General features: G+C 35.6%; 1 protein-coding gene across 1 annotated transcript in view; it reads right to left on the bottom strand.

Moving 5' to 3' along the window:
* Window positions 1-19,046, bottom strand: part of MADD (MAP kinase activating death domain) — an 84,808-nt gene that overhangs the window by 15,116 nt on the left and 50,646 nt on the right. Inside the window, exons 22-32 of the mRNA XM_015818657.2 lie at window positions 18,153-18,253; window positions 17,801-17,884; window positions 15,325-15,483; window positions 15,069-15,177; window positions 13,158-13,278; window positions 12,700-12,805; window positions 10,582-10,692; window positions 8,044-8,151; window positions 7,797-7,961; window positions 5,536-5,608; window positions 2,538-2,644 (exon numbers count right to left, since the gene is read on the bottom strand). Of these exons, the coding sequence (XP_015674143.1) occupies window positions 2,538-2,644; window positions 5,536-5,608; window positions 7,797-7,961; window positions 8,044-8,151; window positions 10,582-10,692; window positions 12,700-12,805; window positions 13,158-13,278; window positions 15,069-15,177; window positions 15,325-15,483; window positions 17,801-17,884; window positions 18,153-18,253 (1,244 nt within the window). The remainder of the gene's footprint in view (window positions 1-2,537; window positions 2,645-5,535; window positions 5,609-7,796; window positions 7,962-8,043; window positions 8,152-10,581; window positions 10,693-12,699; window positions 12,806-13,157; window positions 13,279-15,068; window positions 15,178-15,324; window positions 15,484-17,800; window positions 17,885-18,152; window positions 18,254-19,046) is intronic.

The following is a 19,046-nucleotide window of genomic DNA, read 5'->3' as shown; positions in this document are numbered from 1 at the left end:
CCATGCTGGCTGGGGAATTCAGGAGTTGAGATCCATTCACCTTAAAGCTGTCAAGAATGAGAAACGTTGTTCCAATGATATGTTGGTCTTTAAAAGCAACGCCCATTCCAATATATCTTTCCGGAAAAGTCTTAGGAGAAAACATCACAGAAGTTTCCCTTTCTCTACTACCTTCTGTCAGAATTCAACTCACTGAGGATGCAAGCAGGCATTATCATCACAACACAGGTGGGAATCAACTCTGCCACGGTCTCCCACTAGGCTTTAGACCAGCAGCTGCCGAAGCAACACAGAACTAGAGCAGTGTTTCTCCATTTTGGTAAATTTAAGATGTCTAGACTTTAATTCCCAGACTTCCCTAGCCAACATGGCTGGCTGGGCAATCCTGGGAGTTGAAGTTCAGTCATCTTAAAGTTGCCAAGATCAAGAAGCACTGTAATAGAGTAACTGTTAGAAATTGACCTCCTATAATGGTTTTGAATTATTTCATTTCTGTGCTTCTTGACTGTAATTCTCCAACGCATTCAAAAGAAGGGATCCAGAATGCAATATTTTTAGACTTGGGCGACATTTGGAATGAGTGGCACAGTCTCAAAATGGCTACTGTGGAGGCTATGACTCTTCACAAAACATTTATCTTCAACATAACAACAAAACATACATTGTCCAAACTCCACCTCTTCTCACTTCTGTTTCATCTCATCTTGAAAACTGCTTTAAAAATGGATTTCCCTAAAAACCACTTCTTCCAGTTTTAACGATCATTTGAGTCTGAAAAATTAATACATAACACTGAAGGACAAACCTGTATCTAAGGTTTGCACCTAATATGTTGTTGGCATGTGTGATCTGTCAACATTTGCCTTTCAGGATTCATTATTACTGATTTCAGAAAGGAGCAAGGAAGAGGACAGCTACACAGTTTGGTTAGGGCAGTGTTTCTCAACCTTGACAATTTTAAGGCATGTGGACTTCAACTCCCAGAATTCCACAGCCAGCAATGCTGGCTGTGGAATTCTGGGAGTTGAAGTCCACATGCCTTAAAATTGTCAAGGTTGAGAAACACTGGGTTAGGGAGTTTGAGGGAGACTTGCTTTGTACATGATATAAATTGCCAATCCCATTTTTATCTTTTTCTCTCCTCTTCCTTTGCTTTCCTTCTCTATAAATGTCAATGCCGTATTATTTTGTTAACTCTGTTTATGCATTTTTCATTTTTTATTCTAAGATGTTTGACACAATAATATGTTGTTCATTCATCTGGGACTTGGAATCAGGCGTGAATGAATATATACCCATGTGGGCACTGCACCACTGAATTAGGGAAGAATGAAAAAGTAGAGTTGCACTCTTTAATAGTTGCACATAGTTTCAGCTGAAAAGCAACTTGTCTTTTGAGCACTGCATGTAGCTGCAGTGTCAATTTCAAAGGAACCTTCACATGCATGTATATTTTCAATGCATGTATTTTCAGAGGTTCTGAATCACAGCCCAGGGTTCTCAGAGGCACCAAAAACAATTAAACTTACCAAAATAAATAAAATAAAGACAATTGCACAAAAGACCGAATGACAAATTTAACTTTTCTCCTCTGCCTCACTTTTACACACTCTTACGCAGAGATACACAAGCACACAAAACCCTAAAACTGATTGTACATTATTTGCAAAACAAACATGACCATGAAGCAAAATAAAATCATTGAATAAGAGAAGCAAAAAGAACATACATCTAAAGAAAGAAAAAATGGCACGTAATTCCATTTGTGTTTCCTCTATACCCAGAGATAAAGCTCTATTAACAAAGGGAGCAAAGTAAGATATCTGTATTACTGTGAGGAAAATCTCTCTACCTGGTATGTTGGCCAGAGTACTTTTAACCACAAAGAAAAACATACGATGCAGGACAACTATTTAAAAAAACAACTTGCAATTGCCAATTCTAGATCACTTTTGTCATGTAATGAGAATCAGTATAAATAAACCAGATATAAGTGGTAATAAAACTTCTTTGTAAAGTTTGGCTAATATATTTCAGTGCCACATTTATGTAATCTGTCAGAGCATACCCAATATTGTTAAATGTTGCTTGAGGTGCTTTGCGGAAATCTAACACAGCCAAATGCACATCATCATCTCAATGGCTATTTTTCAGTTAAAACACTTGCTTCATTTGAACGAAGAAAGTATGAATCAACAAACTCACTATAAATTAATTACAAATAAACTGAAGCCTGTGTTTCTGAAAATACCATTCTTGTTACTTTTCCTGAAGTTTATAAACAGTCAAAAATTCCCATATTTATTCATTTAAAAATTAATCTGCTTTTCATTATTAAAAACAATTCTAAAGCAGATTTAAAAATTTAACTGTTCTACCTAACAATAAGAACCTGTCATTTTAAAAGGAAAAAAAAAGGATTGATAGCTGTGACATTTCTCTTTCCCTTTTCTGGTATAGGGAAGAGGAAACACGTTTACTGGTGTTCTTCAGAAACGTTCATGCTACTATAAGACTTGTTACAGGCAATTTCCTACCTGACTATGCATGAATTTCAAATTAATTCCTTCCAGTGTGACTTGGAGAAGGCCTCCTTCACCAGTTTTCATATCCTGTACGGGAAATTCCCCACCAAGTTCAGGCCCTATAAGACAAACAGAAAACAGAGGAAAATAAAATTAAAAAATACACATAAACACCAAATCATTAACACAAAAAGGACTAATTTTCTAGCATATAATCCTCCTTCCAAAACAGAACCTGAGGACAATGTAGGTTTCTACTGCAGAAGATGCAGAAGATCTCTCAAGGCAGAATCATAATGTGATAGGGCTCTTCTTCAGTGTCATGTGTCTGATTAACGAAACACTTAAAAGGACTTTCAGGCATATTTTTATCCTAAAAGCATTTATTGATGTCAACGCTGCAAATATTGTATATTCTTGCTTTGACATTCAGGACATTAGAGTGCATTCCTTCAGCCCTTGAGATAGAAGAGAAATATGGCAGCATAGTTTGCCTTGGCTCATTGCTGAGCAACATTTTGCCTCAATTAACACAGTCAAGGAGGAGCGTGTTACAGTTTTAGTGCAGGAACTAACTAGGGGCTGCCCCTGGCTCTCTCTACCATTTGCTCTTTACCATGTTATTTAGTGTATGGCGATGTTACATGAGCCAGAAGACTATAATGTTAATACAGAGTACCGGTAGTTGTTTAGCTGCCTAAGACTGCATGTGATCATCCATATCATCAGTTGGCTTAGAAAATTGGTCTCTTTGATAGGGGCTGGAGCTAGAAGGAGATAAGCAGTGTCCTGCTAAATCAGACCCCTGGCCTATCTAGTCCAGTTCTGCATTCTCATAGTGGCCAAACAATTGCACAAGAAACCAACTAGTTTCTCAGCAGATGGCCTTCAATAGCAGTCACATTACCCATGAGGGCAATAACAACTGATCCCCATGGCTTCCATGAATTCATCCAACCTTTTTTTTTTTTTAAGCCAATCAACTTGGTAGCCCACAGCACATCTTTTAGAACTAAATTTCAAAGTTTAATTACATGTTGTGTAAAAAAATATCCTTTTGTCGGTTTTGTTTCTTCCAGGATCCAATTTTATTAGGTAACCTCTAGTATTTTGTAAAGGAGAAAACAGCTTTTCCTTGTCTACTTTTATCCATACTACATATAGCTTTTTGCACCTCAATCATGTCCCCTCTTATTTACCTCCTTTCTAGATTAAAAAGCCTCAAATCTCCCAACTTTTCCTCCTAGGAAAGCTGCTCCTTGATCATCTTTGTTGCCCTTCTCTGCACTTTCTCTAGGTCCGCTCCGCTTATATCCTTTTTAAGGGGTGGCAATCAGAACTGCACAAAATATTCCAGATGTGATTATGCCACTGACCAAAAGCTACAGTAACAAGCAGCTAAGCTTTTGTTTTGTTGTTATAAACGCTTGTGGTATCATTAGCGACACATGTCAAACTGTTCTGTTTTTTTTGTGGTGTTTCTCCTTCTGCATTTCAGTCTTTAGATATATTTTTCTCTGTGTGGCTCCTGTACAACTGTTTTCAACACTGACATTTGTATATTTTTTGTTAGCATTGTACTGATATCCCACATTTTCTATAGGAGTTCAAAACTGTATCCGTGGCACTCGCTCTTCCAATTTTTCCTCCCAACAACTCTCTGAAGTAAGTTGGGCTGAGAAAAGAATGATTGGCCCAAAGTTACCTCTGAGCTTCTGTGGCTGAGGCTGGCCTTTGATTGTCCCAATGCCAGTCCAACATATTATCTATTATACCACACTAGCTTATAATTGATATTATATACAGAGGAATTATTCAAAGAATCACATTTACATCTAAGCAACTGATACAATAAACACACGTGAAACAGATTCATACTTTCACACTTCCAAATTATACATATTTTGACCCAGCAATGCCTTTGAAAGAAAAGCAATGCCTTGTAAGAATGAATAGGCATCAGTGTCTTTTAGCAGCAAACATGTTAAAGTGAAGGTTACCACCATTGCAGAATATCAGACATCTTTCCTAATATAATCAAGGGCTGACTTTGTACATTTTACCAATTTGAAAAATAGGTATATGCAGCACTATAGCAGAGATATAGGAAGGGGACAAAGGAAATTTTACTCTCTAACACTTGCATAAATGATACAGACATAAGTTTGGATCTTATTTCAGTATTTTAGAGGATGCCTTTCTCCTGATCCTTCTCTTTAACTCATCTTTCAATGAGTCATAAAAGAATTAAGGATCATTAAGGCTTGTAGAGTAAATTACAGGTAGTTTTAGCTGTAATGGCATGTGGAAATGACATTGAGAGACAGAAAACATAACCAGATGAGCTAATTCCACTTTATTGTAAAGCTACATTAACAGAATGTTGCACTTTAACTTGGGAGGATAGATTGACTACTTTTTTCCTCTCCACTTCCCTTACAGAGTGGAGAGATAGAAATTTCCAAAGAATACTGTAAGCTGCTTGTATAGCACACCTGCAGCTCCTAGCCCTGGGCTTTCATTACAATCACTTTCTTTTTGATGTGCAAAAGACCAAACAGCTTACTTTCTTGCAATCTTTTTTCCTTCAATCTATCTGCTCTGCAAAGAAGGGAGGGGAAAAAGAAAAAGAAAACCTATAGATCAGATACAGGGCGTATATTGACTCTAATGGTGATCACATGACTAAGCAATGGGGTGAAGGTCATAAATGAGCCTTAGTAAAGTATCTAATATAGATACTTCTCCCTACCCTATTCCTTAATTGGAATTAGTTGCTATATGTTCATTTCTTTCTCAAACAATAATCATGCAGTAATGTATTGTATATATGTAAGGTGTATGTGTGTGTACATAAAAATATACACATACATATATTCAATGAAATAATTCCATTTTGCTAAACTGGATAAAATAGTAAGTTTAATACTTTCAGATCTTTAACAAAAAGAGCTACATAAATGCTCTAATAATAATGCTTGTCATTTAAAAACAAAAACTAAAATCTTACCTGGCTTTATGCTCTGTTGTCTTGCAGCTGCTCTTTCCATACTATCTTTTACACAATAATATAATTCCCGGCACTGTAGCAAATTAAAATAAAAGGAAATAAAATAGTAAGTACAGCATGGAACTAACAAAATAGCATAATTGCAAAGGACAGAAAAGACATATGACAATGTGATTTTTGACGGAACTCCATATCATTCAGGTACAACCTTGGAAAATGATGCAGTTGCTTTAATCAGACCCAGGCAGCGCAATGTTCTCTTGAAGTACCTATTCAGATTAAAACCACAGTATAAACCTATGCACTGCATCTTTCCAAAATGTTAAGAGATAGTTACTGGACCCAAATTGCCCAGGAACTTATAAATGCTTAATATGTGTCCACAACTCATCAGTTTTAATCTAGGGTCAATAACATTATTGCTATTTAGAGCAAAAGCAGCACTGTAGTAATAGGAAAAAAAAACTTAAAACAGAAGAAAACATAATAATGGTTACCCAAACATTATGGAATGAACACTGCTATCATTTTAGAGATGTTTGACTGTGACAACCTTCTTTCTTTAGCTCCAATTATAGTGCAGATACACTGTTTTCCTTTATGGATAGAACTGTTTAGTTCAGTGTTTCTCAACCTTGACAATTTTAAGGCATGTGGACTTCAACCCCCAGAATTCCACAGCCAGCATTGCTGGCTGTGGAATTCTGGGAGTTGAAGTCCACATGCCTTAAAATTGTCAAGGTTGAGAAACACTGGTTAGTTAGAGTAATTCAATAAGACAAGATTCTATCCACTCTATCAGATTTTAACTTATGCCGTCTTTAGAAAAGGGAACTGATACATTTAAGGCATTTTTTCTTCCAACCTAAAAATAAAATTTTACTCTGATAGCCAACCATGCATTACATATAAATAGATGGTTGCAGTTTAAACATGCTGTATTTGTATACTAGCAACATCACAGGATCCAGGATTACTGTGAAAATAACATGAAACAGTCCCCCAACATTTCAGTGCTTGTAAGGGAAAAGAAAGGCTTCTTAGGGAAAGGAAAGGAAAGGAAAGGACAGGAAAGGAAAGGAAAGGAAAGGAAAGGAAAGGAAAGGAAAGGAAAGGAAAGGAAAGGAAAGGAAAGGAAAGGAAAGGAGGAATACAGTAAATAAGACTGAATTTGGATTACAAATAATTTAAATAACTTTTCTTGCTAAAATTAAAACCTAATATTTTGAATGAGAATGATCTAAAATGAGGATTAAGTAGGATGAAAGTCACATCCTCTTTTATAAACAAACATAAGAGGACATTCCATTACAAACAATCTGGCAAATAATGACATGACCATTATTCAATTACTAAAAAGGCAAACTGGAAAGGATATTTCTTAATGGGACCACTTTTCTAACTCCAGCTTATCTGTTTTTTTCTTAGTTGGTGGACACACTTCTAAACAAAGCACAAGAGAATAGCTACCCACAGTTATTATTTTCTAAGACTGGGCATCAGTGGAAATAATCCGATTTGCCAAGGAGGTTAATAAGTGCAAAGAATACAGTGGAAACTAAAGGATCTTGTTAGGGACCAAAATTCTAAAATTGCAGGAGAATGAATGCAGAACCCTGGGGTGGAGTTAAAAGAGGGATCAGCCTAAAATCTCTATGTAGCCACGAAGCAAACTAAGTCCAATCTCCCTTGAATTCCATTGATCCTTATCTAACTTCTAGCAGCCGTTAACCACTATTTGAGAAGATTCCTGTGTACAACAATTAGCTGAGAAGATTCTTGTGCATAGGCAAGATTAGTATACAGAATACAGAATAACACAGTTGGAAGGGACCTTGGAGGTCTTCTAATCCAACCCCCTGCTCAGGCAGGAAGCCCTATACCTTTTCAGACAAATGATTGTCCAGTCTCACCTTTAAAACTTCCAGTGTTGGAGCATTTACAACTTCTGGAGGCAGGTTGTTCCACTGATTAATTGTTCTGTCAGGAAATTTCTGCTTAGTTCTAGGCTGCTTCTCTCCTTGATTAGTTTCCATCCATTAGCCATAAATTACTTTAATTAGAACAATAGATCTAATTAAGCTAATTAATTTATTAGAGCAATAAATCTCTTTAATTATTCCCTTAGCAATAAATCACTTTAATTAGACCTTGATGTATGGATCTGATTTCTTGTGCCTCACAAAAATGTCCACTAAAATAATAAAATAGGTCTTTGTATCTTCCCTTTTTTTCTGAAGGCAAAATAGTAGAAAACATACCTTTTTAGTGTAGAACTTATTTAGCTGTGTTTCCTGTCCATTCCTTCTCCAAAGACAAAGCACCTTTGTTTTGGGGCAGTATGTCATATTAATCAATTTTTCGTACCACCAGCGTTCATACACAGTGCCAATGTTGCTTCTCAACACAATGCAGTCATCGCATACCTAGAAACATAAATAGTTTTATGCATAAAACTTCATAGACTTCAGCCCAGTTAACTCGATTAACATTTAATCTGGTCTCTACCTCCATGAAGAATATGTCCCCTGTTGTATCTGTGCCAGCATGTACAACAAATGTTTGTTTCTTAATATGTCTACTGCCACTTGGTCGGATGGGGAGCTCCCTGCCAGACTAAAGAAAAGAAAAAGACAAATAAAAGAGAATGAATTTGTAATTGTAAAGCTTTTAATTTAACACACCACTAAGAGAACATGGATGAAGATCAGGAACGGATTCTTTTTATGTTGAAAGCAATTTATGAAACTATTCTTACAGCTACTGATGAAATAAAAAGCTACAGAAAAGAACAAGATGTCAGCCTAGATATATGAACCCAACCAAACATTGATTACAACTAAAGAACCAATTACACAGAATATAATAGAAGAAGTGGAACAATTAAATACTATGATAGAAGATTCAACTGATCAACAAACACAGTTAACGGAAAACCCAGAAAAGAGACTGACAACACTGAAAATGGAAAAACTATCTTTATAAACCAGAAGAAACCTGAGGATCAAGAAGAACAGACCGAAGGGAAGATAAACATTTCAGGACAACTACGTTGAAATGGAAAAATAGAGAGACATTTGTTAGCCCCTTCCAAAAAAATGGCGACTGGGTGGCCTCTTTTATCTCAAACAACATATATAATAACAGAGGGAGAACTATTTGATGACTTAAAAGCATGGATATGGAAGGCGAGTTGGCAAAGAAAGGAAGTTAGAATAAGGCTGAAAAAAATAGGGTTTTTGACTTATTAGTGAGGATTAAAATAGAATATACTCAAATAGACAAGGTGTGTACTTCGAATACTAGGTTTTGTTATGAACTGAGATAAAGAAAACTTTGGTCATTTAAAACTTGGAAGTATAAATATCAAAAGTTAAATTTGAATATTGATTTGTTTATAAAGGTTGAATGTAAAAGTAATTAAGATATATATAAGCTAAAAATCTACTGATAAATGTAACAAACATGTTTTTACTTAGCTGATATAATAAGAACTGTATTAGCTTAAATATGAGATAGTAGACATTAAGAGAAAAAGAGAAGAAGTATTTGATGTTGAAACAAGAGAAATTTTGGTTACTAAATTTAAGACATTTGGAAATTAATAGAAAATAAGAATGTTACACTGCATTATTAATTAGATGATATAAGATGGTGAGAAATAAAATATATTCAAATAGATAAGACGTATATCCTGAATATTAGACTTTGTGATGAATTGTGATAAAGGGAACTTTGGTCACTTAACACTTGGAAATTATAAATATTAAATGTTAAATTTAAATATTAATGGGAAACTAAAAATTAGGAAAAACTAATTAGGACATTAATTGTCTATAAAGACTGAATGTTAAAATAACCAGGATATATATAAGCTAAAAATTATTGATAGATGTAAGAATGTTATTTTTATTTAATTGATATAATAAGAATTGTATTAGTTTAAACATGAGTCAGTAAATACTAAGGGGAAAAGAGAGGAAATATTTAATGTGTTAGTTTGAGACTTGTACTAAAGATGTTTGTATGTCATTGAATTTTCGATTAACTCAGCTGCCATGTTGCTTTTTAAATACTTAATTGTAAAATTAGAAAATCAATAAAACATTAAAAAAATAAAATAAAATAAAAGAGATGCATTCTTTTCACTCTACATAATTGAAAGTCAAAATCTCTCAATATACAAAAGCACTCTCACCTAATATAACTCATGGGACCTGAAAGTACTTAAATTTAATCATTAAAAGAACAAAACTATACCAACTATTTTTAGCTGTTTTAGCAGAAAAATTACAAGGTAATCTAATACATCAGCAAAGCAGTCTACTGTACTCTACTGAAGAATAAATGAACTTTCAATGAAAGAATCCTATAGGCCTCTCAATAAAAATACGGATATCACTCAACAGCAAAATGTGACTCACTATTTGAACTACGTACACAACCTTTTAAAAGCAAACATGCTTTTGTAATCTTTATAAAGTCTAAGATTCAGTTCAGACAATGGCTTTTTCAGAAAGCCCCAAATGGAACAGAATTTGACCACAGAGCAGAGAAAGGCTACCTACTGCCTTTCAGAAGTCTTGCAGTCTCATCAGTTTCAGATGATATGAAAGAACTGCAGTAGCTTCTTACTAGAGTCCCGAGAAACAGTGCCTTTTTGTATAACAAATTCTTTTTGTATAAAGTACAGTTAAGTCAGTCAATATCATCTACATGTACTAGTGCCCAGCTTTCAGTCCCACCTTCTTTTGAAATATCTGATATTTCTCTGGAATAACAAGACAATATTCTAATAAACTACTTCTGAGCTGTACAACAGAAGAAAAATATATTTCATGACTATGAACTAGTCTTGATACAGAATTATTATCTTGTATATTGCATGTTAAGCATATTAGAAAGTATGCAAACTTCTCTATAACTTCTCTATAACTATCATATACTTTCAAATATTTGACAAGTGATACCATTGCTATTGAAGCTGAAGTTTAATGTTTTATTTCTTCCCCTCACAGCAAAGAAACAAATATATGTTTAACTTACTGTGTTGGCAATTTTGTCAAGTGTATCATTTATTTCTTGACTATGAACCAAGCCAATATGAGATTTCCCCATCAAACGGCGTACTTTCTTCCTAATATCATTCTTCTGCACCTATATAGCAAAAGGTAATACCTAGTTAGTGATACTTTTCCATCTTTTATGGAGATCCAATTAGACTACTGCAACACACTCTACATGGAGCTGACCTTAAGGACCCCCTGGAAGCTTCAATCCAGACAAAATGCAGTGGCCTGGGTATTCATGCATACTTGTCAATGGGCGTACATTACACCTGCAAGTCTTGTACTCGCTTCCTATTAAGGTTGGATGTAATCTAAACTGCTGGTCTTTACTATATTTCTTATAGCCTGGCATTGGGTTCCCTGCAGGACTGCATCCCTCCATTAGAGTTGACTAAACCACTTCAATCATGCTGGCAGAAGCAGCTGGTTGTCCCCCATTTTGGGAATCTTAGGAGGGCTGAAACCATGAAGTATTGTTAGACTATTGAAATGGCCTTCCTTTGGAGCAATGTTTCCCAACCTCCAACATCATTAAGATGTGTGGATTTCAACTCCCAGAATCCCAGAAATTCTGAGAGTTGAAATCCACACATCCTAAAGGTGCTCATGTCAAGAAACACTGCTTTGGAGGCTGGCTTATCAATATAACTACCTTCTTTCTGGAAAAAGTTCAAAGCTGAGCTTTTTTTGGAGGGCTTTGGGGATTTAACATCAGGCATTATATAGTTGGGGTTTTAATGTATCTTCGGATGTATTATTGTCATTGTTGACCATCGTGGCAGGATAAATCTTATAAATAAATAAGTTTGGGGAAATCCTGAAAGAATGCAATGACAAGCCATTTCCATATTGCTATTAAGAAAACTATATAAATATGTGCAAGAAGACACTAGTTCAAGTTTTAATAATTTTCAAGACTTTTAATGAAACAAAAATGCTTGACAGTTTGTTATACCAGCCACTAATAGTGAATTGTTCCTGAATATGCGATCCACATTTGACATATACACTGTCCTCTCATCTGCCTGCCTTATCATCCTTCCAATACAATTTTAAATAACTCAAAGAAATGAAATGTACTCCACCGGGCATTTCCAAGGTGGTTCTGGGAGCAAAGACAGATTGATCGAATCATAGAAATGATAAGCATCTTTTTGTTTTGCTGTTAATCAATATTTTTATATTTATCACAATCTTGAAGAATTTTGAGCATTATACAAATATAAAACCTGTAGAATGCTAAAACAACTATATAAATTTCCAAGGTAAATTACATAATGGTACCACTATTCAATCAATGTCAAAAATATGCTGAAATAGAACAGCTTTAAGTTGTTTCTAGAAGGGTAACATAAAAGAAGCTGCACATAGCTTGGAGAGCCATGTTTGTGTGTGTGTTAATGTTCCAAAGAGTAAAGTCTACCACAGGGAAGGATTGCTACCTAATTCAATCCCTAACCCTGCTTCTCTCAGGAGGGGTATTCTTAGCAGGCTTTCTCTAAATGGCCAGTTGAATGGGTGTTTTGTCCTAAAGGAAAGACTTCAAAAGTTATCATCAGCTACAATAACAATAAATATAGGAAAAAAAACCTTGTGACTTTGATAGAGATAAAAACCTATAAAACAATGACCTAATTGTGAAATGCCAAAGTTAAAATTTCATTTTTTTTAGTTTCAAATTTGCTTTTTTGCATTTTATATTTTTTTTTAAATTTAATAAAGTTTTGATTTAAAAAAAAAAGTAATAATCAGCACTTTGAACTGACCCTGGAAGCATACTGGAAAACAATGCAATGTTATTGGTACATTACTTTCTAACCCTTTTTCCTCAGACTATACTCAGATGAAGGGAAGAGACAGAGGAGCATCAGCAAACCAACTCTCTAGGAGAATCATCTCTCCCAGAGATTTCCCCCCTCCCATTACAGTTAGCACAAAAGAAAGTGAACCCTAAGTGTATTGACACTTAGCAACTAGAATGAGAAAATGTGATCCTTAAAACATTACTTCAAAGACTGCAGTCTGTATCATGCAAAGACATTATAGCATCACCAATCACAAGACCCAATCTAAAATGCAAAAACAAAAAAAGCACCTTCATCATAATCATGTATGCAATCATATTGTGAAGCAAAGTAGCCAATAAACGGTCTTCATCATCTTCTAAACGTTTTCGGTCGTGTTCTCCTAAAGAAAAATATCTACAGGAAAAAAAATATATTAACTGAAGACACCATTCAATCACTGATTACAAAATCCTGTATACTGCTCTATTTTTCTTTTTTGTTTTAAAGATCCGTCTCAAGGTTTCATGCTTAAAATTTACTCTACATAAAAGGTGTTTCCCTTAATAGACTCTACAATTAAGATGAGCAAAGGCAGAAAAGAGCTTATGAAGAAGAAAATTTGACACATAAGTAGTAATTATTTACATTTATAGTTATACTGTACCTGTAAACAAATTATCCAGAATAAAATTGCACCCTGAGTTCCTACACACGTTTAGTTATAACTTACATATTGCAGAGACAACTGTGGAGATCTATACTTTACCTGTCAATCATCTCTTGAGGCCCCTGATCCATTCCCATCCCTTCTCTTTCTAACATCACAGCATCCAGAAAAGCATCTTCCCAGAACTGCATCTGATCCCACAGAGTTGAACGCTCTTTACCTAGACAGCATTGTTTTTGTTACTCAGAGATATCATTTTTAAAAGACATAATCATATAAACAATTTCCCCCACAAATAATAAAGTGTGATTAAACCAGTGTGATTAAACCAGATATTTTCTTATTCTATGCCACTAAATATGCTACTTCTCATTTTACTTCATAAATTATTCCTAAAGCGCACACCGTTTCCTTTCTTGTTCTACAAATATTCCTAAATGAAACTGTTGCATTCAAGTCAGAAAGAAGGAAAAGCCCCATACACTCATGGTCTTTTTAATGCACACAGAAAAGCAGAAAGAAGAAATGATTACTCATAGAGAAGGTTTCCATGGCAGCATCCTCTAACTGGTCCCAGACAGATCCTTTATCCCTCCCTTTACAATTCCAAGCAAGCAGCAACACGGCAGCAAGAGAGAATAAAAAAAAAAGACAAATCTAAGCATTTGCTATGGATTAGTGAGACAGATCGATCTGTTTTTCCACAAGAAATATTTCAAAATAGTTAAAGTGAGCAAGGAGTTAAAAATGATCAATGCTAGACTTTGCAATGATATCTCAAGATAGTACTTTTAAATATACATCTCAGGATTTAATAGTTTCTAAGATTAAACATCTTTAATCAAAATTAGTTTAAATCATAAATATTTATTGCCGTTATTGTTGTTGTTGTTGTTATTATTAATTCACTACAGGATTAAGGTTTCTTCATGAAATTTTATGGATAGTAGACATTGTAGAAAAGAACTCCCAACCTTTCCAGCTTGGCAGCCCGGAAGAAAAGGAGCAGGGAAATGTGCATACGCGCGACCCCTTGCGCACATGCGCAAACAGACACGTGTATGACAGTGGCGCTAGCGTGCGCTGGCACCCGCACACATGCATAAACAGGCCGCCGGCGCCCGTGTGCATGTGCAAATGGGCCGCTGGCGCCTGCATGATGCTGGCGGAGGTGCTAGCGTCCCCGTGAAAGGGCAAATGAGGCCGCTAGCGACCACGCAGCTCTGCTACCATGAGTGGGGGGGGCTCACCAGCTATTCCCAGGGCCCAGTGGCCAACAAGACACAGCCCGGTACTGGGCCGCGGACCATAGGTTGGGGACCACTGATGTAGAAGAAGAACTGTATTAGTCTATAGCAGCAAAAAAAAATCAGTTCTCATGAGCTGATTTTTTTGCTGCCATAGACTAATACAGTTCTTCGTTTATGCCTTTTTAGACAGTAATCTAACATCCAAGTCAAGTTCAGGTTGTTAAAAAGCAATCTTTTTGACTTCCTAGTCAAGAGTGAGGAGTACCTGCCCAGCTTTTAAAAGCAAATGAATAGCAAGAAATGCAAGAGCCACAACATTACTGCTGATCATCAGGGATGGCTTGAAGATTAATCTACTTCGGGAGGGGAGGGTTCTTTGCTTAGTGAATTTAACCTTCTCTAAATCTCATACAGTATTTTTTTTTCTTTTTTGTCTCCTCTTCTTTTGTAGGTGATTATCTTAAATTTGTGGTCTTCTTCCTTTCAGATAAATATGATAACCTATTTGCTCAGATCAGAGAAACATGTAAGCTAATTACAATGTTAAAGCCACCTTGAACAGAGCATAGAATAAATGAACACGCCAATATTTGCAAGCAAATGATAGTGCTTTGAAGAATACAATGAAGTTACAATTTGTATTGTAATGTGTCAGAGAATTCAGACATTATAAGAATTCATGGTAGCTTCACATTACTCAGTTTTATTTTGAAAAGCTCTAAAGACTAGAGAATGCACAAAATTAAAATTTTATTCTTACCAAGTAGACCCTCAAAGAGATAAACTCGTTGACTTGCATCTTCTGGAACTCTTCCAGGGCTGCTGCATTTATTATCTTTTATTGCTTTTTTCATACTCTGAGATTTGCCCTTTTAAAAAGGCAAAAATAGGACAGAAAATTCTTATTAGGTGGTTAATTAACAAGATGGTTCTTAAAATGAANAGGTGCGCTTGTGCAGTTATCATTTGTTGATTAGTGCTTGCAGTGAACTTTGAAGGACATGGATATATCTTACAAATATAGCACTAGTAGCAGAATTTGTTTCAATTTCACTGTCTGAGACGGTGCCTCGTGATCCTGTTAAATTTCCACTAATCTCTCCACCAAGGCCATCGCCAGCATTGCTGCTTAGGTCACTATCTGCTCCAAGCGTTTCTCCAGAACTGTTGCTCACCTGAAGAAGGAAACAAACAAATAAACAATCTATCTACTTATTGCTCAATATACTGCAAAGACAAAGATGCATTTACATCATCATTAAAAATAAACTAAATCTCAACATTGTACCATATGAACTAAAAATAAAATGGGAAGGTAGTGACTTGGATATGTTACAAAAGGATCCATACTGGAAAAACAGATCCAATATGATCAAAGGGCTTTTGGTTTAAGTCTTTATGTTACTTATTCAAAGCTACAACCCCCCCCCAATCTTGGGCCTCATTTTACCTATTAACATATTCACTGAATTTTTAACAATACATCAGATTCTGTGAAGCCCTGCAAGGGTGACAAACTCAGGAAACAAAACTTATCTAGATTTCTGGAAAGATCTTTAGTACTAGTAAGATAATGAAGCAGAATATTGGACAACAAGTAGAATCTTGAAGGCCTATCAAAGCATTCTCCAGATAAACGTCTATCTAGCATGATTGGTAGAGTTGTTCTATAACCCCATTCTTATTTTCCTTTATATTTATTATTAGATTTATTTATTAAATTTATTTTGCACCCATCTCACTATTGGAGTAACTCTAATTACTCCATGGCTAATTTAGAGATAAATTAGAGATAAATTTAATAAATCTCTAGTTCAATAATCTCTAACTTAGAAATACATATCCTCTGCAAACAAAGCTATAAAGTCAGAATTGTTAAATTTCTAATGAGTGCTACGGCGAACTTATGTCCCTAAATAGAGGGGTAATGTTACAACTGAATACTGGATCCAAATTGTTAAACTCTCTCCGCAAAAAGGAGAGATTGCAAGATGTAATCTGCACAGGTGTCCTTTTGTGAGTAGATGGCAGGAAATGAAGTTTTTGCAATTGACTTCTTGTAAGCTAGGAGTCGCAGGATTCCATCAAGCTTATAGCCATTACTGTAGCCTAGGTGCACTTTTTAATTAAATAGGTTTATTTTTTTACTGCTTCTTAAAGATTAAGAACCGTCAAAATGGCAAGTTTTATTGAATTCACTGGGTTAGTATTCTTCAATCTACTAGCTTAAAGATTTGTAAAAAAAAAATGGAATAATAGAGCAAAAGGATAATTCCTGTTGGTTTTAGAAATTTTTAAACAGATTAAGAGCCCCGAATTTTAAAAGAATCATTCCTGTGGGACGATTAAAATAAAGGGGTTGTTGTTTTTGGTAACGTTCAATGGATTTTTGCTAATCAGGACTGAATAATGTTTTAAAGACAAATAAAGGAGAATTATTTATAGCTCAGGACTGAAATGAGGAGCTCTTGGTGCTCTCTGAGCTTAGTTGTTTTTTTGGAGACATTTTATTACCCAACTAAATAACATCATGAGTGCGAAGAGAGAAAATAAGGGGAATATGTTTAAACAGAAAAGGAGATAGATAGATATAAAAAGAATGATTCAAATTTAGTACATATGGTTTGTAACGGTGATGTTGTTATTGCTGATAACTTTTAATGGATTTTTGCTGATTAAGGCAGACATGCTGATTAAGGATTTAAACCAGTGGTTCTCAACCTTTTTAATGCCGCGACCCCAACCGGTCGTAAGTTGAGGACTAAACCAGTCGTAAGTCGAGGACTACCCAACCGGTCGTAAGTCGACGACTTTCCCTGCCCGGGAGCACCCCACATGCATGGTTCCGCCCCCTGCGCCGGCCGAGGCGTAGCTGGCAAGCGGCAGAGATGGAGCAGGCCGACCACCAGCTGGCCCAGCCCAAGGGAGGTAAGGCACCTGCCGGAAAAGGGGAAAAAATGGCGGACAAAAAAATGGCGGACAGCCTTGCTTGGCGACCCCCGTGAAATGGTCGATCAACCCCAAATGGGGTCCCGACCCACAGGTTGAGAACCACTGATTTAAACACTGGTTTATAAAGAAGGGGTAAGATATGGATAGTGATAAGTTGTTAACATTGACTATAGTTGCTGAGAATGAAAGAGAGATCTTTTTTTCCCTTTTCTTCCTGAACTTTGTATTATTTTTTATTAGTTGTATTAGGTCATAAGTTATCAATATAAACATATATGACAACTTAATGTAAAATTGTAAGAATGAATAAGGCACTCATACCTTTTGGAAAAGGATATGTCCTCAACTAGAGGACAGATTTCAATAAAAATAAATACGTTTATTTTTAAAAAATATATACAGAGTTGAGGAGAAAGCATAACCAAAAGCATATACACAGCACCTGTAACTTACAGGGTTAGAAAAAAAATACACATAAACAAGGAAGTCTGGACAATAACTGTAAAATCAAATCAGACATTTCATTTTGGCATGCCCTACCACTGTGCTAACTTCAGAATCTTGGCTGGTGCTTCGGATCATAACAGCAGGCCCCACACTTGCCACAGAATCCAGATCACTCTTCTGAAATCATGAATTGACAGGAAGCAAAATAATACACATTAGACATTCCTGTTTCCATTTGTAAGCTTAGTCAAGTGATCTTTGGGAATTGGGGATAATTGGGGCAATTTTTCACCTGTCCAAATATCAACCAGATTAGAAAGGTTGAAAAAGGCATATCCATATTTGTCTAGACTATCACATCCACACTAAAAGACAGGATTCTTTTTACAAGGTGACAAAAGAGTTTTCACAACACACCCATTCCAAATTGAACAGCTACACTTACCTGAGAGCTAGAGGTTAAGCTTAGACCACTGTTAGCACTAATCTGGGATTTCTTTTCATCTGTCTCTCCCAAGTCAAAAAAGTGTTTTGTACCTTCTGACCCTAATTGAAGCAAAATAAACAATCGTATTAATATGAGAAGGAAGAATAAAAGAATTATAGGGCAGAAAACTGGAGCTGTGAATGGGTAGTCCAAAGAGGACCCACAGAATCTTCTTCTTCCCTATTTTTTCAATACCATGGATTAATAATGTAGCTCAGTTTTTCACAGCCAACTATTTTGTCCAAATGTCACTGTACCTGAGAAATAGAGAAATTATCTTAAACAATTATTACTAGGAAAGGAAGATGACAAAGCAGGCATTAAACATATTCAAATGAATACAAAGCATGCCAGACAGTCATCACATTACTCTGGACAGCCATACCTTTACCTTTTGTATGTAAGACTGGTTCCGTGCCTGTTGCTTTTTAGAAAGGAATATTTCTTACTATTCGACAATTTTTACACCATGCAAAACATTGATTTTTATTCCAATTGTTTCACTAGCAAATGGAAAAACTAACCAGCCAACCAAAAAGCAATAATCAGTAATTTGTGTGCCACAAAGAAAGGTAAAACATGACGTTCAGAGGGAAATTACAGAGCACTGAAAGGATGAAATAAATGGCTCTCCAGAGTGTGTAATAACAAAGATAAAACAGTAAGAGTGTACGTATCAGCAATTGACATGACATGCACTGATTATCCCATTCTCTTTATAAATAATATAGAAGCCGAAGAGATGCATGCAGTTCACCTTTTTAAAAACTCTTTTTCTGATGAAATGTTAGAAAATGGATGAAAGGAGAGACAGAATTGGGAAGGGTTTGGAAAACACTGTGCAATGGGAGT

This window comes from Protobothrops mucrosquamatus, unplaced genomic scaffold (genome assembly GCF_001527695.2).
Source record: "Protobothrops mucrosquamatus isolate PMUCROS unplaced genomic scaffold, P.Mucros_1.0 scaffold775, whole genome shotgun sequence".
In the NCBI taxonomy this organism is placed as follows: domain Eukaryota; kingdom Metazoa; phylum Chordata; class Lepidosauria; order Squamata; family Viperidae; genus Protobothrops; species Protobothrops mucrosquamatus.
The sequence above is the reverse complement of the archived record's forward strand: the minus strand, read 5'-3'. Positions and strand labels throughout refer to the sequence as shown.